This window comes from Nycticebus coucang, chromosome 12 (assembly GCF_027406575.1).
Source record: "Nycticebus coucang isolate mNycCou1 chromosome 12, mNycCou1.pri, whole genome shotgun sequence".
NCBI classification, from domain to species: Eukaryota; Metazoa; Chordata; class Mammalia; order Primates; family Lorisidae; genus Nycticebus; species Nycticebus coucang.
The window spans coordinates 32,460,234-32,485,451 of NC_069791.1; the positions used below are offsets into that span (position 1 = coordinate 32,460,234).

At 39.8% G+C, this 25,218-nt stretch overlaps 1 protein-coding gene across 2 annotated transcripts in view; it reads right to left on the minus strand.

Annotated features, from left to right (window-relative positions):
* Nucleotides 1-24,687, minus strand: part of MRPS35 (mitochondrial ribosomal protein S35) — a 33,944-nt gene extending 9,257 nt beyond the window's left edge. The window contains exons 1-7 of one of the 2 annotated variants that reach the window (XM_053556739.1): nucleotides 24,566-24,687; nucleotides 20,050-20,087; nucleotides 17,670-17,837; nucleotides 16,590-16,650; nucleotides 11,672-11,811; nucleotides 6,996-7,105; nucleotides 3,799-3,868 (exon numbers count right to left, since the gene is read on the minus strand). In XM_053556739.1, the coding sequence (XP_053412714.1) occupies nucleotides 3,799-3,868; nucleotides 6,996-7,105; nucleotides 11,672-11,811; nucleotides 16,590-16,650; nucleotides 17,670-17,837; nucleotides 20,050-20,087; nucleotides 24,566-24,671 (693 nt within the window). In that variant the 5' untranslated portion in view covers nucleotides 24,672-24,687. The remainder of the gene's footprint in view (nucleotides 1-3,798; nucleotides 3,869-6,995; nucleotides 7,106-11,671; nucleotides 11,812-16,589; nucleotides 16,651-17,669; nucleotides 17,838-20,049; nucleotides 20,088-24,565) is intronic. The other variant, XM_053556741.1, reaches the window with a different exon arrangement.
* Nucleotides 24,688-25,218: the final 531 nt, after the last annotated feature.

A 25,218-nucleotide genomic window follows, 5' to 3' on the forward strand; every position in this document is an offset into this window, starting at 1 on the left:
TACAGGTCTCTCTTACTTTATGACCCTCAGTAGAGTGCCGTGGCATCATAGCTCACAGGAACCTTAAACTCCTGGGCTCAAGTGAGCCTCTTGCCTCAGCTTCCTGAGTAACTGGGACTACAGGCACCTGCCACAACGCCCAGCTTGTTTTTTCTATTTTTAGTAGTGATGGGGTCTCATTCTTGCTCAGGCTGGTCTTGAACTCCTGATCTCAAGCCATCCATCCACATTGGCTCTCTGCTTCTTTAACTGAAGGATCACTAGTCTAGTGAACATTTGTCTTTCATTACCTTCCTAGCACTGCAATAATCATTCTTTGAAGCAATACCTAAGCCTCTATGCCTGAAGCCTATGCCCTATGAAGAGTCCACGCTTATTGAAGTCTGCTTTGACACTTCTATAGTTACATTGTTTGTAAACAGTATACAACAGAAGCATCCTCACATTGAAGTTTAAATGAACATTTTTTCAGAGGGGTTTTAGTACTATGTGCTACATAAAATTATCAACTGCATTCCTCTCCATGTTAAAAAGCCAAGGAAAGCACAAACTTGGGATCAAAGGCTCCGAAGCTACTCTATAAAAATTACACAATACATTAAAAAGGGGCTCTCTAAATATTTTATGAAATACCAGGTGGAACATCAATTCCATGTTGGTGAAGGAAAAAAGAATTTCAATTCAATAAAAATTCTGTTCCAGCAGCTTTGCAAAATTTCACTTATCTGCATTCTCTTAAAAGCATCTTTTTTTTTTTTAGACAGTCTCACTGTGTCTCCCTGGGTAGAGTACCATGGCATTATAGTTCACAAGCAACCTCAAAATCTTGGGCAATTCTCCTACCTCAGCCTCCTGAGTAGCTGGGACTACAAGCATCCACCATAATACCTGGCTATTTTTAGAGACGGGATCTCACTTTTGCTCAGCATAGTACTTATTTAGAAATGACCAAGAGCCAATTTTTACATAGGAATTCTTTAATTTTATCTGCTAAGTATATAGCAGACATCAATGTAATTAGCATTGAAGTTCAGTGAATGAGAATATAAGCTTGTTTGGATTTTAAGTCATGGAACCACAGAAATATCCAGGAAGTCAACTTTCATTGAATTTACTTAATGCCTATCATTTCCCTTGGGGCAAATTCATTTTACAGATGGCTGGCAATAAGAGACTCAAAGTTGACTGGTTTTTATTGTTTGTTATTAACTCTTTAAGTGGCAGTCATAAAGTTGTAGCTAATTCAGGCATACTGCTGGTTCAAACGGTATCTTAATTATTTTAAGCCAAAAGCATTTCTAAAATCATTTGTGCAGGAAACAGATTAACTGCTATTATGATGTTGCTCCTGAAGCCAGAACTAGAAAAACTAGAGGAATTATGGTAAGGAGAATACCTCAAAAGAGAAGGGCTATCGGCTACTTTTTGTTCTTTACTAACCTCACAATAAAGTTTTTTTTCTTTCACTTTCCATTCATTTGCTTGGGTTAAAACTGTTTTATTATTAATCCCAACAAAATGCTGTGAGCAGTTTAGAGAATCACAATATATCAGGGCTGAAAGGAGGTTCGAAACGCCAGGTAATGTAATTACCTATCCAAGGAATATGTTTCTTTTACCTATTCCACTAAGTGGCAATGAATAGAAGATTTTCTACCTATGAAGTAGCCCGCTGCATCTTTGGATGGCTCTTTTAGGAAGTTCTCACCTGATGAACTGCAATCTGTCTCACTATCGTTTCTACCTTGTATCTCTAAGAGCCATAAGCAGATCAATCTAAGCTCTCTCTCATATGAAGTCCACTGAAGAGCTACATGTGGGTGACCTCCCCCTTCTCCAGCTATCTCTAATTCTTCAAAATCTTCCTAATATGAAATGCTACAAGTCCACTGTCTATGATGGGCAAGCTGTAAAAATTTAATTATATGTATAACCTAAAATTGTTTTAACTTTTTAAACTAATATATAAAACTTAAGAGTTACCTAAACTCTTAAGTTTTATAAAATTATCAATTTTAAATCAGATGAGATGATACTTAAGCATAGCAAAATCTTGTTTATAAATGTATATACTTACACTAAAACCCAATAAATTCAGACACAGACTAACCAGACCATAACCACTGTGCTATAGACGCCAAGACAGAGTCTCATTATGTCACCCTCAGTAGAGTGCCGTGGCATCACAGCTCACAGTAACCTCAAATTCTTGGGCTCAAGCGATTCTCCTGCCTCAGCTTCCCAAGTAGCTGGGACTATAGGGACCCACCATAACACCTGGCTATTTTTCTTTTTTGTTGCAGATGGCATTGTTGTTTAGCTGGCCCAGGCCAGATTCGAACCCACTAGCCTTGGAGTATGTGGCTGGCACTGTAACCACTGTGCTACAGGCACCAAGCCCAGACACAGACTATTTTTATTAATACTATTTAAATACAGGTTGAGCATCTTTAATCTGAAAACCCAAAATTTTTTTTTTTTTTGTAGAGACAGAGTCTCACTGTACCGCCCTCGGGTAGAGTGTTGTGGCGTCACACGGCTCACAGCAACCTCTAACTCTTGGGCTTACGCGATTCTCTTGCCTCAGCCTCCCGAGCAGCTGGGACTACAGGCGCCCGCCACAACGCCCGGCTATTTTTTGGTTGCAGTTTGGCCGGGGCTGGGTTTGAACCCGCCACCCTCGGCATATGGGGCTGGCGCCCTACTCACTGAGCCACAGGCGCCGCCCTGAAAACCCAAAATTTTAAATGCTCAAAAATTCAAAACTTTTTGAGCACTGACATGATGCCACAAGTGGAAAATTCCACACCTGACCTCACATCTGACAGGTTGCAGTTAAAATGTTATTTCATGCAAAAATTATTAAAAATATTGCATACAATTACTTTCAGGCTATGCTTATAAAGTATATATGAAACATAAATTTCATGTTTAGACTCCTGTCTTATCCCCAAGATATCTCATTATTTATATGGAAATATTCTAAAATCTGAAAAATTCCAAAATTCAGAATACTTCTTCTAGTCCTAAGCATTTTGGATAAGGGATATCAACCCATAATTATTTTTCCTTAATTGTCTCTAACTATAACAAACATTCACATACAAGTCTATGTGTTAACCACAAATTTTAAGAAACATTTAAAATATCTTTCTAACAAAGTTTTGGAGTTTTGTTTTGCAGTTTACTTAAAAAACAGGATGAATTATAAATTCTCAAGTCATATAGATGACAACTACTCTCTTTATAATTGAAAGCTTTCACCCAAAGTCAAAAACACTGAATTTTAAAGGCTTTACCCATAAGGGGTTTTGTTTGTTTGTTTTTTAAAGAGACAGGGTCTTAAATTTAACCTTGAATACCTGGGTTCAAGCGATCCTTCCTGCCTCAGCCTCTCAAGCAGCTGGGACCACAGGTGTATAACACCATGCCTGGCTAACTTTTTAATTTTTTTGTAGAGATGGAATCTCTCACTTTGCCTAAGCTGGTCCTAAACTGAGGACCTCAAGCGATCCTCCTGCCTCAGCCTCCCAAAGTGCTGGGATTACAGGCATGAGTTACCACACCCAGTTTAGAGTGCATGATTTCAGTAAGGTCTGAGATGGGCTGAATATTGCAATATCTATTGCAAGATTCTCACTTTTAGTACCAGTAGAAGCTACCTGTAACATTTCATACATGCTTAAAGATTATTTAGTGATTCATACTCAGTTGAGGACCTGACACACAGAATATTCTAAAAGGTTGACATCGTCTAAATTACACTGACAAAATCATTAAACATTCACATATACTTACCCAAGACTCATGATATAAAACTGTTAGTAGATACATTGCATAATCATAATTCTGTCTCTTTAAAGGGCACCTTTAAAAGAGAAAGAGAAAGTCAAAATTCTAAAAACTCCGTATATAGAATAATTGGCAAAATATACAAGATACTATATATAGAGGATAACATTTTCAGGTATTCCCTCTCTGCCTCAGGAAAATTCTGTTCTTTAGAATAAAAATAATTTACGTAGTTCCTTACTTGAGGATATTGAATATTGGTGTTACATTTATTTATTTTTTTTTTTTTTGTAGAGACAGAGTTTCACTTTATGGCCCTTGGTAGAGTGCCATGGCATCATACAGCTCACAGCAACCTCCAGCTGCTGGGCTTAAGCGATTCTCTTGCCTCAGCCTCCTGAGTAGCTGGGACTACAGGCACCTGCCACAACGCCTGGCTATTTTTGGGTTGCAGTTCAGCCGGGGCTGGGTTTGAACCCGCCACCTTCAGTATATGGGGCCAGTGCCCTACCGACTGAGCCACAGGCGCCGCCCTGTTACTTTTATCTTTTATCTTAACACAGAGTGTTTCTTTGCTTTCATCAGTAATTGAGTTACCTGTATTAAAAATAGCTTTATACCATTTTTAATATGATGGTGTTCAATCCAAGTTCCCTTTACCACTTCAGTGCTATGAATCTGCCTGATGGTATGAATGTATCTGATGAGTTCATTTAAAAAGCAGAAGTGTACAAAAGATAGACACTGACCTAAATGTTAACCTGGATTTTCCCAGAGTTGATTCTTTCGAAATGAGCTACACTATTCAATGCTAAAACTATTGTTGCTGTATTTAAAATGGAACTAATAACCTAAAGTCAGATAAAACTTATACATACATAGGAGATGACATGGTAAACTTATAGGGTAAGAAAATAATACAGAAAAGGAAACAATTCTTTGGCTCGGTGCCTGTAGCATAGTGGTTACGGTGCCAGCCACATACACTGAGGCTGGTGGGTTCAAACCCACCTGGGTCAGCTAAACAACGACAATTGCAGCAAAAAAATAGGTGGGCATTGTGACAGGTGCCTGTAGGCCCAGCTACTTGGGAGGCTGAGGCAAGAGAATCGCTTAAGTCCAAGAGTTTGAGGTTGCTGTGAGCTGTGACACCACAGCACTCCACCGAGGGCAACATAATGAGACTCTGTCTCACCAAAAAAAAAAAAAAAAAATGGGCGGTACCTGTGGCTCAAAGGAGTAGGGCATAAGCCCCATACATCGGAGGTGGCGGGTTCAAACCCAGCCCCAGCCAAAAACTGTAAAGAAAAAAAAAAGGCTTTACCCGTAAGGGGTTTTATTTGTTTTTTAAAGAGACAGGGTCTTAAATTTAACAATTCTTATTTCTTGAAATATAATAAAACCATATGACAAATGACTATAAGATACCGTTTATTCAGTACTTAACATTTATTAAAAACTCTCTATTCTCAAAAAAAAAAAGCGACATTATTGGATACTTATAGTATACTTATACTTTATTTTAAAGGTATTTTTTAAAGTTGTACAAACTAAACATGCAACATTACCTAAAGATAAGCTGGGCGCAGTGGCTCATGCCTTAATCCTAGAACTCTGGGAAGCCAAGGCAGGTAGATTGCTTGAGCTTAGGAGTTCGAGACGAGCCTAAGCAAGAGCAAGACCTGTCTCTACTAAAAAATAGAAAAACTAGCCAAGAACTGCAGTGGGCACCTGTAGTCCCAGCTATCATTTAGAAGGCTGAGGCAATAGGATTGCTTGAGCCCAAGATTTTGAAGTTGTCATGAGCTATGTTACCACAGGGCAACAGTGTGAGACCCTTTCTCACAAAAAAACAAAACAAAACAAAAAAAAAACATTACTTGAAGATAGTGAAAAGACGACTTTCAATATATTTCAAATCAGTTTTTCCCCACATGGTAATAATCAAAAACCATGGTTCCCAAGCTTTTCCTGCCTGCACACGTTGCCATGTCTGCACGTGTGTCTGTCTCCTTCCCGCCACAAGCATTATTACATAAGACCTAACCCATACACCTCCACAAGCTTAGAAGCCAGGCAGGGAGAGAGCAGGTCTGCCTACTCACCTGTGTCTAAATGCAGACACATTGTATTTTGAAATAATTTAGAAACAACTAAAGTATAATTTTTTTTGTTTTTGTTTTTTTTTTTTTTTTGGCCAGGGCTAGGTTTGAACCCGCCACCTCTGGCATATGGGACTAGTGCCCTACTGCTTGAGCCACAGGTGCCGCCTAAAGTATAATTTTAGAAATAAAATAGCCATTTGGTAAAAACAGGCCAATAAGCTTTATCTCAAATGAAAATGATCTAATTTATAAATTAATATATGATAAAATTTAGTACAAATTTTACAAACTGCCTCTGAAATTCTGCTTATTTACCTAAGTACCTTGGACAATTTTCACATAGATCATTTAATAACTTAAATTTTGAGCTATAAGATTTTTATATAAACTGACTTTGTAAAACCTATTTAAGCTTTAATTGTTAGCAAATCATACTTTTTTTTTGCATTTTTGGCAGGGGCTGGGTTTGAACCTGCCACCTCCAGCATATGGCTTCCTTTGAGCCACAGGTGCTGCCCACTTCTGTCTTTTTTTAACATCTTCCCTAAGTTTTATATACATGGCTATATTAAAATCAAGATTAAAAATAACATCAACGTGGCTTGGCACCTGTAGCTCAAGTGGCTAAGGCGCCAGCCACATACACCAGAGCTGGTGGGTTTAAATCCAGCCTGGGCCTGCCAAACGACAACTACAACCAAAAAAAAAAAAAAACATAGCCGGGCGTTGTGGTGGGCTCCTGTAGTCCCAGCTACTTGGGAGGCGGAGGCAAGGGAATCGCTTAAGCCTAGGAGTTGGAGGTTGCTGTGAGCTGTGACACCACAGCATTCTACCCAGGGTGACAGCTTGAGGCTCTGTCTCAAAAAAAAAAAAAATCAACATAACTTAGCTAAGCAAGCCTCTCCTTGTACATAAAGACCACAGCAACATTAGGCCAGTCTGAGGATATTAAAAATATGAATTATACATCTCTGACCTACTAAGTAGATGCAAGAAAAAACTACCCCCATCTTCAAGGTAATTTCTTTCAAAAGGACTGGAAGGGATTAGAAAACAATAAGGAACCACAAGCCATCAGTCTCCTAAACTCTTCTTTACCTGTCTGTTTTGATGGTAAGCACATCTGTGGTCTTGCAGTATCGCTCTCCGACAAGCTTAATAAGTTTCTTCCTTGCATGGTCATCTAAGTTCAAACTGGAAAGTTTAACCTTAAAAATAATTTTAAAAAATTATTTAAAAAATATTATTTCATATACTTTGTTTAATGAAAAAAAGTAGCAATGTTGTTTATATTAAGCCTACTAAAAGGAAATCTTTTCAAACTCCTTTCTATAAGGTGTTAACAGCTGGCACACATTGTGAAGCCTGATCTTACTCGTAGAAGAAAAAAAAAAGGGAACATACTATCTGAAGTTCTTTGAAAGTTCTGGGCATCGGTACCTTACCTGAAAAAGCTAATGACATGTCTTTTAAATAAATGAAATTATGGTGCACTTAACAGAATTAAACTCAATTAGTGTTAATAAAGCCAGAAAATAGAAATAAATGGGTAAAACATAAAGGCTTTAAAGAATTTCTACCATGTAATTATGAAGGTCTCACTGCAACTGGATTAGGAACCTTAAAAACTAAAGATATCTCATGGAGGTTGGAATACAGCATCAAAGAAGAATCAAAACATCAGAAATAATTCAGCTGAATATTTCTTAAAATGTTAACACTAGTCCCACAGACTTTTCAAAAAAGGATTTTCTGTTGAATACATTTAGGAAATGCTGAGTTAAATTGGGTTCTCTGAGGTAGTATGGCTTAAAGCAGAAAATATGCTAATGAGTACCTTGAAATTTCAAGATGCAGGTTTTATATGTAATGATTTTCAAATTTATTTGACCTCAGATTCCACTTTTCAAGGGACAGTTCATAAAATTAGTATTTTTTAAGACATAGTTTTGGAAATACTGGGCCAAATGAACAATAATGGCCTGGACTGAAGACATTATCTAGAGATGAATAGGTTTGACCAAGGAAGTAGACTAGATTAGACACTAAAATACAGTTAAATAACGTAAAGCATAGATTAATTTTTCATGAAAAGCATGACAAAAGAGCTGTGACAAAATCATATGAAGAAGAAAAAAGGCTAAATAGGATTCTGAACTTCCATTTGGTTCTTCTCTATGGCTTCAATAGCCCTGTTCTTCCCTCAAGATACCATCCTATATTGCCTTATTTATTTTCCCACTGAATCAAAACCCTTGAGGACAAGAATGATGTCTACCTTGTTCTTGGCAATAGATAAGCACTTAAAAAGCATGCAACAAATACTTGCTGAATGAATACATAAATTTTAAAAAGGAAGATAACGTTATTTTTAATACACTGTGAACTTTTTTATATCAAGTAAATAGAAAATAAATAATTAAATAAATATAAATGTACCCCTTACCAGTAGCACTACCTGACTAGTAGTACTCAAGTAGTATGAATACTAACTATTAAGTATTAATCCAAAAGAATGTTTATGTGTTGTAGACAATGTGAAATGCCATAGTCCTTTGGAAAGAATATGTTATCAACAACCAGGATAGATAAAACAAGCCATTTTGTGTTAATTCCAAATTCTAAGAAAATAATAAAATGTACCCACATTATAATTATGCAAATATACGTACACATGCACGTATACAGAGGCAGTACAGAGAGAAAAATGAACAGCTTTTACGTGGAGATAGTGAGAATGTAGTGATTTTTCCTTTTAAAACTCTCTTAATGAAATCATAATAATGTTTAACAATATATTAAAAAAAACTTTTATCTTAAATATTCTAGCTTTTTCTATAAGACAGGGTCAGAAAATGATAGCAATGTTGATCATTATTGTGACAACTGCTTTAAAACTCATGTTATACTAAAGCTTTACTGTTCAAAAGTATATGGAGTTCATGCAAAATCATAAATATTTCAGAAATATTTGTGTGGCACACTCACGCCACCTGCTAGCACCCAAAGGCACTGCAAAATTGTAATCTTTAACCTAGACCAATATTCTGATTTTCAAAGTCAAGTGAGATTTGTTGTCTTTCATCAAAATTCAAAAGAATTCTTAGACTTTCCCCCCTGTATTGCTATATTGCAAAGAATACTGTTATCATTACCTCCCGAGAATGCTGACATTTCAAATCATAGGTTCTTGTGGTTATATATGTGCAACTTCAAATACCTATATTTAACAAAATGGGCTACATAAATTGAGAAATATCTAAACGTGCGAAATATTTTCTCTGTATGGAAGTATAGTATGGTTAAAGAATTCCGGTGTTTTGGCTAAGGCACCAGCCACATACACCAGAGCTGGCAGGTTCAAATCCAGCCTGGGCCCACCAAACAATGACAACTACAACCAAAAAATAGCAGGGCATCGTGGAGGGGGCCTGTAGTCCCAGCTACTTGGTGTAAGAATTTTTTTTTTTTTTTTTTGCAGTTTTTGGCCAGAGCTGGGTTTGAACCCACCACCTCCGGCATATGGGGCTGGCGCCCTACTCCTTTGAGCCACAGGCACCACCCAGTCCCAGCTACTTGGGAGACGGAGGCAAGAGACTCACTTAAGCCCAAGAGTTTGAGGTTGCTGTGAGCTGTGATGCCATAGTACTCTACCCAGGGCAACAGCTTGAGGCTCTGTCTCAAAAACTAACTTTTTTTTTTTTTTTTGGAGACAGAGTCTTACTGTGTCACTCTTGGTAGAGTGCTGTGACATCACAGCTCACAGCAACCTCCAACTCTTCGGCTTAGGCGATTCTCTTGCCTCAGCCTCCCAAGTAGCTGGGACTATAGGCGTCAAAAACTAACTTACATGTTATTTTATGTAGCTATTAAAAATAAAATAAAGGACATTTAACAATATCAGGACATCTTTAATTCCTTTTCTTTTTAAGTTGGAAAGGAGCACTTTATTTTTTTTTATTTATTTTTTTTTTTGAGACAGTGTCTGAAGCTGTCGCCTTGGGTAGAATGCTGTGGGGCATCATAGCTCACAGCAACTCCAACTTGGACGCAAGTGATCCTCTTTTTTTTGTTGTTGTTGCAGTTGTCATTGTTGTTTAGCTGGCCCAGGCCGGGTATGAACCCAACAGCCTCGGTGTACGTGGCCAGTGCCCTACCAACTGAGCGAGCTACAGGTACCACCTCAAGTGATCCTCTTGCCTCAATTTTTCTATTTTTCAGTAGAGACAGGGTCTCGCTTTTGCTCAGGCTGGTCTCAAATTTGTGAGCTCAAGCAATCCACCCACCTTGACTTCCTAGAGTGTTAGGGTTACAGGCGTGAGCCACAGCACCCAGCCTCTTTTTTTATTTTTCTCAATCTGTTGAGTGCCATGGCATCATAGCTCACAGCAACCTCAAACTCCTGGGTTTAAGTGATTCTCTTGCCTCAGCCTCCTGACTAGCTGAGACTACAGATGCCTGCCACAATGTCCAGCTAGTTTTTCTTTTTTGTAGAGACAGAGTCTTACTTTATGGCCCTCGGTAGAGTGCCGTGGCCTCACACAGCTCACAGCAACCTCCAACTCCTGGGTTTAAGCGATTCTCTTGCCTCAGCCTCCCAAGTAGCTGGGACTACAGGCGCCCACCACAACACCCGGCTATTTTTTGGTTGCAGTTTGGCCGGGGCCGGGTTTGAACCCACCACCCTCGGTATATGGGGCCGGTGCCTTACCGACTGAGCCACAGGTGCCACCCTAGTTTTTCTATTTTTAGTAGAGATTGGGTCTTGCTCTTGCTCAGGCTGGTCTTGAACTCCTGAGCTCAGGCAAGCTACTTACCTTGGCCTCCCAGAGTGCTAGGATTACAGATGTGAGCCACCACGCCCAGCTAAATGCTTAATTCTTATTGTTATGTGAAAAAGAATAGGTTACTAAACACATACAGTATTATGCCATTAAAATACCCAAAATCTGGCTGTATACATACTAAAATGAGCTATTGTCGTTAGCAATGGTTATTAATTGTTAGAATTATAGGCAATTTTGTAATTTAAAACTTTTATATATTCCAAATTTCCTATAATACATATACATGTCATAGTTTTACAATCACACTTAACAAATGCATTTTAAAATAATATATTATAGTGATTATTTTTATTTTTTATTTATTTTAAAATCATAACTGTGTGCATTAAAGCAATCATGGGGCACCATACACTGGTTTTATAGACCATCTGACATATTTTCATCATACTGGTTAACATAACCTTCCTGGCATTTTCTTAGTTATTGTGTTGAGATATTTATACTCTATATCCAGTAAGTTTCACATGTACCCTTATAAGGTGCACCATAGATATGATCCCACCAATCACCCTTCCTCTGCCCATCCTCCCCCCTCCCTCTTCTCCCCTCTCCCCATATTCTTAGGTTATAACTGGGTTATAGCTTTCATATGAAAGCCATAAATTAGTTTCATAGTAGGGCTGAGTGCATTGGATACTTTTTCTTCCATTCTTGAGATACTTTACTAAGAAGAATATGTTCCAGCTCCATCCATGTAAACATGAAAGAGGTAAAGTCTCCATTTTTCTTTAAGGCTGCATAATATTCCATGGTGTACATATACCATAATTTATTAATCCATTCGTGGATCGATGGGCACTTGGGCTTTTTCCATGACTTAGCAATTATAAATTGGGCTGCAATAAACATTCTGGTATGAATATCTTTGTTATAATGTGATTTTTGGTCTTCTGGGTATATACTTTATTTTTAAAAAGAATCTCTTACCCTTAAGGTTACTACTCGTGCTTTGGGGTTTCGAACAGATGGTCCTGATGAAACATAATCAGCAGTGTCAATTTCAATTGGAAAATGCTTTTCACATTTCTCATCACTGTCCAGTGTAGCTGGCCACTCAGTGCAAAAACCTGAGAATTAAAAATAAAAATCTCAATTACAGTTTTGCAAGTAAATTACCATTGAAATGCATACCATACTGGCACACAAAACCAGGCTGCTGCTGATTACGTTCAGGTCACATGAAATAAAGGACAGATTCACGTATTCTCTTCTGCACTTTACGTATCTACCATCATCCCAAATCCTTTTTTTTTTTGAAACAGACTCTCACTATGTCACCCTTGGTAGGGTGCCGTGGCATCACAGCTCACAGCAACCTCAAACTCGTGGGCTTTAGTGATTCTTTTGCCTCAGCCTCCCAAGTAGCTGGGACTACAGGTGCCTGCCACAACACCCCGCTATTTTTTTGTTGCAGTTGTTGTTGTTTAGTGGGCCTGGGCCAGATTGCAACCCGCCAACCTCTGTGTATGTGGTTGGTGCTATGGGTGCTGAGCCCCAAATCCCTTTTCTTATTATGTGCATCCTTTTTAGGGAATTTAATTAAGGTAATGATTTATGCGTTCAGGTTTGGTGAAGAGTGGTACATTTAGTTAAAAGGGAATTGTGCCTTGGTACAGCTTTGCACAGACCTCTTATGGGACAGTTTTAATTCCTCCTTATCAACTAAAAGCAAAAAGTTCATAATGCTCAGAGCATTATTATTATTATTTTTTTTTGTAGAGACGGAGTCTCACTGTACCGCCCTCGGTAGAGTGCCGTGGTGTCACACGGCTCACAGCAACCTCTAACTCTTGGACTTACGCGATTCTCTTGCCTCAGCCTCCCGAGCAGCTGGGACTACAGGCGCCCGCCACAACGCCCGGCTATTTTTTTGTTGCAGTTTGGCCGGGGCTGGGTTTGAACCCGCCACCCTCGGCATATGGGGCCGGCGCCCCACTCACTGAGCCACAGGCGCCGCCCCATTATTATTATTTTTTTTTTTTAATTTTTTTGAGACAGAGTCTCACTTTGTCACCCCTGGTAGAGTGCAGTGGCATCATAGCTCATAGCAACCTCAAACTCTTGGGCTCAAGAGATCCTCTTGTCTCAGACTCCCGAGTAGCTGGGACTACAGGTGCCCGCCACAATGCCCGGCTAATTTTAGAGATGGGGGTCTCACACTTGCTCAGGCTGGTCTTGAACTTCTGAGCTCAGGCAATCCACCTGCCTTGGCCTCCCAGAGTGCTAGGATTACAGGCGTGACCAGAGTTTTGAACAAGCAATGCATAATATCAATTTACTTCCATATGAAGGTATCTAAAGATTAGTTGAAGGGAATTTTTTTTTGTGTGTGTGGTTTTTTTTGGCCAGGGCTAGGTTTGAACCCGCCACCTCTGGCATATGGGACCGGCGCCCTACTCCTTGAGCCACAGGCGCTGCCCTAGCTGAAGGGAATTTAAAAGAAGCTCTAGAAAATCTCTAAAAGAGAACTGATAGGTGTTCAACAATCTTCCAGAAATTGAGCTGAACAGAGTCATGACTCAAACAGGAATAAAGGCTTAGGTCATCCTTAAACGTGTCCTTATGGTAGGCAACACGTTATTTCTCCTATGTGACCTCTGTATGCCAGTGCGGCTAAATGGAAAGAGGTGCTCCTTGTTCTCATAGTCCCCAAGACAGTCTAGAGCAGTGGTCCTCAACCTGTGGGTTGTGACCCACAGGAACTGTATTAAAGGGCTGCGGCATTAGGAAGGTTGAGAACTACTGGTCTAGAGCGTCTCAGACATAGGCCACATCAAGAGGCTCCAAGCACTGTGAACATGGCTCTCTATCTCCATAGCACAGAAGTACAAATTCAGGACCAAAGGGTGAGGGGGAGCATAAAGTAAAAGAGGTAGCTTACAGCCTCCCCCACATATCAGTAGCTGATTTCATCTCTCCCTGTTCCTACCAAGTTAGTCCAATAGTGGGCTGCTAGCTTGTGATGAAAACTTCCAGGATTACCAGGCTTCCTTCAGTCAAACTCTCATTCCTTAAAATAACAGCTAAAAGTAACTGGTTTCTTAGTTCAAATATGTTGGACCTAAGGGATCCATACTTCTTCCAAAATAGCATGACTACGAGGCTGGTCATAATCATGGGCAGACGTAGGAGCTCCAGGTGAAAATCGAAAAGAGAGAGAGAAGTACTTTGCCAATAACATTTCCCCAACCTAACAATTTTCTTACAGTACATAACATATTTAGCTACAATTAGGCTTTAAAATCAGAGTCAGCAAAATGTCACTCTGGGTAAAGACTCTGTGATATCTGACTAAATACATGCTAGCAAATAAACTATAGCTCACACTTTTCCCTAAATACTGTTTAAAAGATCAATATTCAGTCACTTTGAGGGGAAAGAAGTATCTTGGCAATGAAGAAAATTTGACATTAAAAACAAAAATGAACAGAGTAAGATTACTGAGGTTAAATTTCATTCCCATCAGAGACTAATCCCAAAATCCTGCACTGCAAGATGCAATCACAGCACCTTATGAAAGATTAGTGTGGGGAATTTTATGAGCTCTTGGGTTTGCACTGAATCCTTTTCCTTTTTTTAAAACTGTGAATAAGTCATTTCAATCACTAGATGATAATTACAGTTTTTAAATTAAATTACCTAAATTATATGTCTTAAAAAACAGAGCCAATGGGAAAGTACATAATAGACTCCTATTACCCTTTACTCATCTGATAAGTAGAGCAAAAGACTAGACTTTGGTTTTTACTTAACTTCTGCTGCCAGTTATTAAAGTTTTGGTAAATTATCTGCTTTTCCTGCACTTCAGATTTTCCATTTGCAACTTAGATATAAAATATGAACTGACCTACTTTGAAAGAAAACTGAGAAGAAATATTTGAAAAGCCTTTGAGTTATTTGGAAGATGCAATCTAAATCTAGAGGCTGGCAGAAGTGTAAAGGCAGTGCAATCAAGGAAAGTTTAAAACACTCACTTAAGTATAGTAAAATATACTAGTACTCTCTGAATGTGCTGCATGAAAGCCTTTCATTTAGAAATTAGTAAGTATTGTAGAAATATTTCATTAAAATGAACCATTTTCTAGATTATAAACACACATTTAAAAATAATGTAAACTGGCTTTACAAAGGATTAAAAAGTGATACATGATTTGTGTCAAATGCAACACAAATTTAAAACAGTGATTGGTGTTAGTCTGATTCTGGACACAAATAAATACAGAAGCATACTCTCTAAATAGAGGGACAGAAAAGCATTCTAATGTCCCAATATAAAGGGCCACATAAATGAAAGGAAATAGATTTTTCTTCAGTTATTATTCCTACGTTTTAAGATGCCTTTGTATTTTTCTTTATATTTTTAAATAGAAGGCCATTCCAAAAGCTCAAATTTTAACTATAAAAAGCCTTAAAAAGTATAAAGCATTTATACGACACCTTTAAATCAGCATGAATATATTAAGATTTCAAAGGTACTCTTGAATTAAACTACACAATCAATCACTAACACCTGTGAAACATGAAACAATTCAAACGTGCTTATCCCCCACACCCCTGATTTTCAACGGCACACTAGAGCTCTGTGAGATCTTAGATGTGCTGCAAAAACTTTTAAAGATAATTAATTAAATTATTTTCGTTATAAGTTCAAAGCACAGTAAGTATACTGTTTACTTTTTTTTTTGATCAACATAATTTAAGTGTGCTGTGGAAGTTTAACTCTAGGTCCAAGTGTGCAGTGAGATAAAAAAGGTTGAAAAACACTACCGTATACAGTTTAATGCAGATTAACCCAAAACTTGAACTGAAATATGTACATAATTATGAAAACATACATAGAATGATAAACAAAAAAATGTTATTTCCCTTTACCTCCATGCATATAGGAAGGAGTAGCAGCAATGTAAGTGCATGAAATCTGTTTCTATTGGCTTTTCACCATAATCCCTTCTATTTGATTTACATATGTAAAAAATCACTTTTAGGATGGCGCTTGTGGCTCAAGGAGTAGGGCGCTGGCTCATATAGTGTGGTGGATTCAAACCCAGTCCCAGCCAAAAACTGCAAAAAATAAATAAATTTTAAAAATAAATAATAAAAATTAAAAAAAAAATCTTAATTTTTTAAAAATTTTTAACAATTTCTTCAAGATAACTGAACTCTGTGAAGTATCCGGTTACTGAACCTACTATTTTGCTACTCGGCATCCTTTGACGCTATCTTCAGTTTGGATCACATTGATTTGTGCCTGTTGGCAAAACTGCAACATTTTCTTCAGTCTTTTTATATATATGCATTCTATTGCTCAAAAGTAAATCCCAAACCCACTTACTGGTGAGCAAAGATTATGGTTGCTAATTCTATTTATTATTCATAGCACTTTATAGAGGGATGGGCAAAACAATTTGCAGATTTGACAGCCAAAAATTCACTGAAAAAAACTTGAAAAATCCTTCAGAAAAGGAGAAATCGACAATGACTTAGAATATAAGGCAATGTAGTATATTAGAACTGAAATTCTTAATTTTATGGTCAAAGTCAATATAAAGTCCATATAAGAAAATACTTACGGGCGGCACCTGTGGCTCAGTGGGTAAGGCGCCGGCCCCATATACGGAGGGTGGCGGGTTCAAACCTGGCCCCAGCCAAACTGCAACCAAAAAATAGCCGGGTGTTGTGGCGGGCGCCTGTAGTCCCAGCTACTCGGGAGGCTGAGGCAAGAGAATTGCTTAAGCCCAGGAGTTGGAGGTTGCTGTGAGCTGTGTGAGGCCACGGCACTCTACCGAGGGCCATAAAGTGAGACTCTGTCTCTACAAAAAAAAAAAAAAAAAAAGAAAATACTTACTTTTAAGAGCTTCACAATGCTTTTTAATTGCTACAGGAGTCAAATGCAGAAAATTAGGGATCTAAAATAGAGAAATTTAAAGGGCAAATTAGCTACATGTCTTAAAAAACATAAAGAAGATAATTTTCTCATAAAACTAAGTCACAGACCCAACAAACTGTGTAGTAAATAAAATGTAACAGGTTTTTTACAATATTAATTCTATGTCACAGATAATGTCAGTTGAAGAAATGAACTCCTTAAAACACAGATGAAGTATCAATGTAACTTACGATGATAATCTGACTCGTCTTCAGATTGTAAACATTTTTCACCTTTTTACTAAGTATCTTACGATGACAATCATGTTGAAAAGAAAAACATCATTTTTATAGTATTCTTCCTGCCACAAATCTACATGTGTATGTATATTTCCCTTACAAAACTGAAAGGACTTACAGACAAAAAGACTCTCATCTAGTGAAAAACATAATTCATTTTGTGTCATCGTATAACTTTCACTATATGTCAAAGGACACCATCTAAGAAAGATCTGCATTTCCAAACTAAGCATTTATATTTTCTTTCAAAAACCTATTCTGTATAGTTTATAAATTACTATAGATACTATCAAATGAAGCATTTACTATAACCTTTTTTGCTTCATGAAATGTCAAGAAGTAAAATTTGGTGATTATACCAAATAATCTTCTTTCTGGAGAGAAAAGCTTTAAATTCCTCTTTTCTTAGTTCCACTGGAAAGATACAATATAGAAAAGATACAACAGAAAAGGCCAGGAGAGAAGACACAGGACTCATTAATTATATTCTTAAATGCTTCGGGTTCTTTGAATCTTTTTTTTTTTTTTTTTGCAGTTATTGCCGGGGCCAGGTTTGAACCCACCACCTCCAGTATATGGGTCCAGAGCCCTACTCCTTGAGCCACAGGCGCCATGGGCTCTTTGAATCTTATTTACCATGGATAATCAATATACAACCTCCACTATGACCTGAACAGATTTTTAAGTTACGGTATACCAAGCCTGAAGTAAAGGAGGACAGAAGAGGGGAAGATCAGCATGAAACAACCACATACCTTACCTTTAAAAGTTCTAGATTGCCCTCCTTGGCCATGGGCATGCCCTTTTTTACTGGATACCCCATTCTGACAGGAAGAGGTACTGTAGAGGGTTTAAATGGCGCTGCAACAGGGTAAACGCTAGGCCAGTCCTGGTCAACAGACATTTTCTCTGTCCTTGGAGGCAGTGCCTAAGAAACATAAAATAGTTTCATATGGAAAAAGAAACATTCTTTAATTTTAAACCAAAAAGGTGCAATTAAAAGAAATAAAAGCAGAACTACAACCAATGTCGAATCTGACCTCTCACAAAGCTGCTGTTGTTCAAATGAAAAATACTAAACCTACCTAATTATCTCTCACTCTCTCCTCAGGCCCTCAGAAAGTATTCTCTTTAATATTACATTTCCTTCATTAAAAATTTCTCTATTTATTTAACTAGATTTTTAGCAAAATTTTGACATTTTGTTCATGAAAATGTTAATATATTTTTGAAATAATTTCTAAGACCAGGGCGGCGCCTGTGGCTCAGTCGGTAAGGCACCGGCCCCATATACCGAGGGTGGCGGGTTCAAACCCGGCCCCGGCCAAACTGCAACCAAAAAATAGCCGGGCGTTGTGGCAGGCGCCTGTAGTCCCAGCTACTCGGGAGGCTGAGGCAAGAGAATCGCTTAAGCCCAAGAGCTGGAGGTTGCTGTGAGCTGTGTGAGGCCACGGCACCGAGGGCCATAAAGTGAGACTCTGTCTCTACAAAAAAAAAAAAAAAAAATTTCTAAGACCACTTTGATGGAATCAGTACATGAGAGAACTTGGAAATAAAGAACATGGAAAATAAGGCAGAAGAACTTGGAAAAAAGTAAACTAGGGTTAAATTGATTAAATAAATACATAATGAGAAAGTATATGTCTTCTAGGCCCAGAGAAAAACTAGTACTTAATGGGGGATGGTGCCTGTGGCTCAAAGGGGTAGGGCGCCGACCTCAGTGGCTCAAAGGGGTAGGGCGCTGGCCCCATATGCTGAAGGTGGAGGGTTCAAACCCAGCCCCGGCCAAAAAAAAAAACTACCCGTGTTCCCGAAAATAAGACAGTGTCTTATTTTAAGGTGTGCTCCCAAAGATGCGCTAGGTCTTATTTTCAGGGGACGTCTTATCTTTCCTGTAAGTAGGTCTTATTTTCGGAGGATGTCTTACTTTCGGGGAAACAGGGTAGTACTTAATGGTTACTCAATCACATTAACCTTTTTTTTTTTTGAGACAGAGTCTCACTTTCTTGTCCTTGGTAGAGTGCTGCGACGTCACAGCTCACAACAACCTCCAACTCCTGGGCTTAGGCGATTCTCTTGCCTCAGCTGGGACTACAGGCACCTGCCACAACACCCGGCTATTTTTGTTGTTGTTGTTGTTGTTGTTGCAGTTTGGCCGGGGCCAAGTTTGAACCCGCCACCCTCAGTATATGGGGCCGGCGCCCTACCACTGAGCCACAGGCACTGCCCTAACTTTTTAAATCTTTTTCTGAGAGACAGTCTCACTATCTTGACTTTGGTAGAGTGCCATGAAACCACAGCTCACAAACTCTTAGGCTTAAGCGATTCTCTTGCCTCAGCCTCCCAAGTAGCTGGGACTACAGGTGCCCGCCTCAATGCCTGGCTATTTCTTGGTTGCAATTGTCATTGTTGTTTGGCAGGCCCAAGCTGGATTCAAACCTTCTGGTGTATGTGGCTGGAGCCCTAGCCACTGAGCTACGGGTGCTGAGCCCACATTAACTTTTTGAAAATAAAACTGTATTAAATAGGAAGAGATAGCCAGCGTACAAAAGTGGGGTTTAAGTGGCAATATTCAGCATGCCCACCTGAGCAATATCAAAACCAAAGTAGTATATGTCCCAGAAGCAGGTAATATTCCCATGAAAACGACTGCTCTATGTGATCGCTATCTAACTAATGTGCCTTTGTTCAACTAATGTGCCTTCAACTAATGTGCCTTTGTTCTAACTCCATGCTCACCATATGACTTTATCACTTGGATTTCTCCATAGCAATGCCCCCAGGGTGAAGCTAAACTAAATTTATGTATACATCCCAGGCTCCAAGACTGTTAAAGGCATCATCAAAAATACTTCTGCATTCTGATATATGTACCTGTTTCCCTGAATTCACTGAAAAAAACTGTTTTTTCCTGGGAAACAGGAATATAAGTGAGCTCACCTCATAAAGATGACCTATTCTTTGGGTATCGGCCAACAAAACCAGCTGAAGACTAACCTCAGCCACCACTGGGGCCTGTAAACACAACCTTAATGTAAAGTCTTCTCTGACAGCACCATTATGCTTCACAATGGTCATCTGTCTCTGTTAGAACTTCGGGAACCATTAAGACAGCATATAGTGAAGTATAAATTATTTACCTTTCTTTTCGGCGGCCGTTCAGTTTTGGATGTTCTTTCTGTTATACCCAAAAACAACACAATGGTTATAGATAATTTAAGAACATGGAGTTAGGAGTCAAAAATCAATCATGATCCCATTATTCTATTATTAATACAACTTAAGGTATTTGGTTAACACAAAAATGAAACAGTAACCCATTTTCTGTAAGCTCAAGGACTTTAAAACCACCTTAAGGAAAACAAAAAGAACCATAAAAATTCTATAGTAAACAGAATAAAATAAAAGGTTTATTGTGATTGCTGATACAGTGAACTCATCATCTAAAGCAGTGGTTCTCAACCTTCTTAATGCCGTGGCCCTTTAATACATACAGTTCCTGTGAGTTGCGACCCACAGGTTGAGAATTGCTGATCTAAAGTAATGTTTTCCATAAACTTTAATGTTCAGTTAAATAAATTTGCTTTCCCAAGTTAAAATATCTAATTGGAAATTATTTTGAGTCTTTGAAGATAATTGGTTTGAAATGTGCTAATTAGGTCTAATGAGTCAGGTGTGGTGGCTCACTCCTATAATCCTAGCATTCTGGGAGGCTGAGGCAGGTAGACTGCTTGAGCTCAGGAGCTGGAGAGCAGCCTGAGCAAGAGCAAGAGCAAGCCTCCATCTCTACTACAAATAGAAAAACTAGCTGGGCATGGTGGCAGGTTCCTGAAGTCGCAGCTACTTGGAAGGCTTAGGCAGGAGGATTGCTTGAGCCCAAGAGTTTGAGGTCACTGAGAGCTATGATGCCACAGCACTCTACCCAGGGAGACAGCGTGTGACTCTGTCTCAAAAAAAGAAAAGAAATGTTCTAATTATATATATACTTCTTCATATTTGGAATTGCTCCGTTCTTTATACCAAATAAAAGTCCTTCGGTTTTTCCCTCACTGTATTTCTCTCACCAATAACGAAAATCACAGCCATTCTTAATAAATCACATGACTGTAGAAGAGGGCAGATTACACACAGAAAAAAATCTTTTAAAATATAACGTTCTGGTCAGGCGCAGTGGCTCACGCCTATAATTCTAGCACTCTGGGAGTCTGAGGCGGGTGGATTGCTTGAGCTCAGCAGTCCGAGACCAGCCTGAGCAAGAGTGAGACCCTTGTCTCTAAAAAATAGCCGGCATTGTGGCGGGTGTCTGTCATCCCAGCTACTTGGGAGGCTGAGGCAGAGAATTGCTTGAGCCCAAGAGTTTGAAGTTGCTGTGAGCACTCTACTGGGATGACAAAGTGAGACTCTGTCTCAAAAAAACCCAACCAAGGGCGGCGCCTGTGGCTCAGTGAGTAGGATGCTGGCCCCATATACCGATGGTGGCAGGTTCAAACCCAGCCCCCGCCAAACTGCAACAAAAAAATAGCCGGGCGCCTGTAGTTGTGGCAGGCGCCTGTAGTCCCAGCTGCTCGGGAGGCTGAGGCAAGAGAATCACGTAAGCCCAAGAGTTAGAGGTTGCTGTGAGCCATGTGACGCCATGGCACTCTACCGAGGGCGGTGCAGTGAGACTCTGTCTCTACAAAAAAAAACCAAACAAACAAACAAAAAATATATATATATAGAAAGAGAGAGTGAGAGAGCGGCGCCTGTGGCTCAAAGGAGTAGGGCGCCAGCCCCATATGCCGGAGGTGGCGGGTTCAAACCTAGCCCTGGCCAAAAACTGCAAAAAAAAAAAAAAAAAAAAGTATATATAATACACGCGCGCGCACACACACACACACATATAACCTGCCTCTCTTTGTAATTTGCTATACTAAAATAATAATAGCTATATTTATTAAGCACTTTCACATGCAGATACTTACTAAAGGCTTTTCATTATTACCTCATTCAATAGTATTCATTACAACAAATATAAATACTATTATTAGGCTTATTAAAGATCACTTAAAGTCAAGAAAACCAAGGAGCAAAGATTAAGGCAACATTAGCATAGTATACACAACTCACCCCTTTACAAGGCTCACCTGCTACACTGAACTTCTGTACCAGGCCCTTAGTCTTTCTCCCAACTTTCTGTTTTCCTGACTCCCCACCCCCTGCCCATTTCTTCATCTGAAAAATTCCTATTTACTCAGCAATATTAATTCATCCTTCAAAAATCATTTGATAAAAAGTACCAGAAACCAGGAAGAGAGTAATGAATGAAACAGACATAGTCCTTGCTTTCACAGAATGTAGAGCCTGTCAAATTAGACAACCTTTTAACAAGAAATTCCAATAAACAGTGATACCTATTATGGACACATACAGCAAGGAACTATGTGTCCTAGTCAATTTGTTGGTGTGATTGTTAATGTTAGGTGTTAACTTGATTGGATTAATGGACACCTATATCGCTGGTAAACCACTATTTTTGGGTATGTCTGTGAGGATGTTTCCAGAGAATGGTGTGTGAGGTGACAGACTGAGTGGGGAGGAGCCATGTGAGGAAGACCTGCTCCCCATATGGATGGGCATCATCCAATCAGCTGGGGGACCAGAAAGAACAAAAAGCAGACAAAGGAAAATTCACTCTTTTTCTCCTGGTGTAGGGATATTCTTCTCCTGCCCTTGGACGCCAGAACTCCAGGTTTTCCAGCCTTTGGACTCCAGGACTTTCCCTGGCACCACCACCACCACCACCACTCCCCGGCCCCTACTAGAGTCTCAGGCCTTCTGCCCACACCACTGGCTTCCCTGGTTCTGAAGGTATCCCTGAGCCTCTAGCTTTTAGACAACCCATCAAGGGACTTCTCAGCTTCTATAATCATGTGAGCTGATTCTCGTAATAAATCCTCTCTCATATAAATTTATAACTTTATCTACATCTCTTATCTATACATGTCATATTGGTTCTGTCTCTCTAGAGAACACTGGCTAATACAGTTGAGGAAAATCTCAGGACATTAAGTTAAAACCTGAAGGATGAGCACCTACCTTACTGAGTCATGGAGACAGGTAGGTGATAAAAAAAATTTCAAGAGAATCAGAGAACATGGAAAAGTAAAGTAAGTACACAAATTCAATATGGCTGAAATTTAAGATTAGAACAGAGAGACAACTGAAACAAGAGGTTTGTTGGAGACTCGACCTTAAGCCCCACATCATTTGGATCACCTCTACACAGTTCTCTGGTTCCATTCTCACCCTGAGAAATTTAGTCCTCCACATAGCAGCCAATGATCTTAGAAAAGTTTAAATCACCTTGTATCACTTTCATGCCCTGTTCAAAGCCTTCCAGGGTGATCTCAAACTCAGTATAAAATCCAAGACAAAAATCCAAACAGAATGCTTACAAGCCCTTATTAGGATCAGGCCATCACTTAACACTCTGACATCTCAAACTACTACTTTTACTCAGCTCTAGCCACGTTGGCCTTCTTGATCACACTCCTAAGCTTGTTGTCACTTTTAGGCCTTTGCACCTACAGTTCCCTATGACAACAGTGTTCTTCCCCCACTTCTTTGCAGGGCTCTGGCCTCTGCTCAAATGTCACTTTCTCAGAGTGGTCTTTGCTGACTATCCTATCTTATGCTATCCTATAGCCACTACTCCCCAATACATCATCCTCAATACTCTCCTTTATTTTTCTTCACAGCACTAAGGACTACCTAGTGTTTTATTTAGTAGGTTACTTGTTTATACTCTGGCTTCCTGAAAAGAATGCAAACTTCATGAAGTTAGAGACCATACTGTATAGCTCCAGTGTTTAGGACACTGCCTAGCATATAATGAGTCAAGCATTTGTAGAATGGAAGAATGAATGAATAAAAAATCAGAAAGGAAACAATTGTGGAAACTAGAGTGACCTACAAGAGGCTGCTGGTAGTATGACGAGTACATTACAGATAGATATTACAGGAGGCAGCACAGATAGGATCTGTTGATGGACTGCACGTGCCCACTCCTTGGCAGAACCCTGTCCAGACTCTTGCCGGCTCCTCCTCAACGCTCCCCTGTCACTCTATTCACACTTCTATTACAGTGCCTCTCACTCTACACGGTACTTCCCCGCTAATAAATTTGTCTTTTCCACTAGACTTCTCCGAGACAGGCACGCTATCAAACATGCCTATAATCTCTGTTCCACTTAGGTCACCCCATTTGGTGGCGCGGAATTCAGAGCTGCAGTTTGTTCCGGTACAGCCATATGCCTCTCTTAAATGTTCGGAAAAATCCGTGGTTCAGCACTGCCGGATAAACACTGCCAAGTACCAGCATCTGGAGAGAGCGCCCCAGAAGGAGCAGGTACCGGGAGAGGGAAAAGTGCAAGCTTTCTGAGCAAGTGCCCAGAGGACTCAAGAGCAGAAGCCTACGGCTAGGAGCAAGGCGACGCGGGCGCAGTGAACAGTCAGACATCTCAGATTTCCTACTGGCGGGCTAGCAAGAAACTGGCCGAGGACGTGACGGCCTCCCCAGGACTGCGCGGGCTCCGCCACCGCCGCAGCCTTCGCGGGGCCGGTCTTCCGCCCTCGCACCTCCCCCCGCAGCCCGGAGGCGACGACGCAGATACTCACGCGGATTAAATCTCGGAACCTGTGGGGACGTGGCGATAGAGAATGCACGCAAACTTCTGGCCCCCGGCTGTAGAGCCAGCCACGCCGCAAGAGCGGCGGCCGCCATGGTGCAAGGACGGCAAGTCAGAGGGGACAAGTGTGTTCATACTCAAGGGGGCGGGGCTGAGGCCGCGGGGCGCAGGCGCACTGGCGCTGGCCCCGCCCCGAGGGTAGAGAAACAGGAAACGCGAGTCTGCGCACTCGGCTCCCAGTCAAAGGTGCTGGAAGCTACCCCCAAATAGGAAGAAAGTGACGAAAAGAAAGCAAAAAGATCTTTGAAAAATCGAATGAATCTGTTCAAAGATAATTAAAAATAAAGACTATAAAGGATGGGAGAAATGTGGCTTACAGAGTTCTGGGTGTAACCTCACAAACCCAGGTGTTAGGCTGTCTAACCCAGAGTCCTGTCTTTGCAATTGCTGCCTTTCTACATTTATTTAGATTAAGGAGATTTTAAACTAGTGCAAGGGATATACGCCGAGGAGAGAGACGCAATGTCCTGTAGTTGTTAAAAGAATGGTTCCTTGAACCAGACTTCTGGAGTTTGAAACTGGACTTCACCATTTCAAGGATATTTTATCTTAAGCAAGTTAATATAAACAAATCTCTCGGAC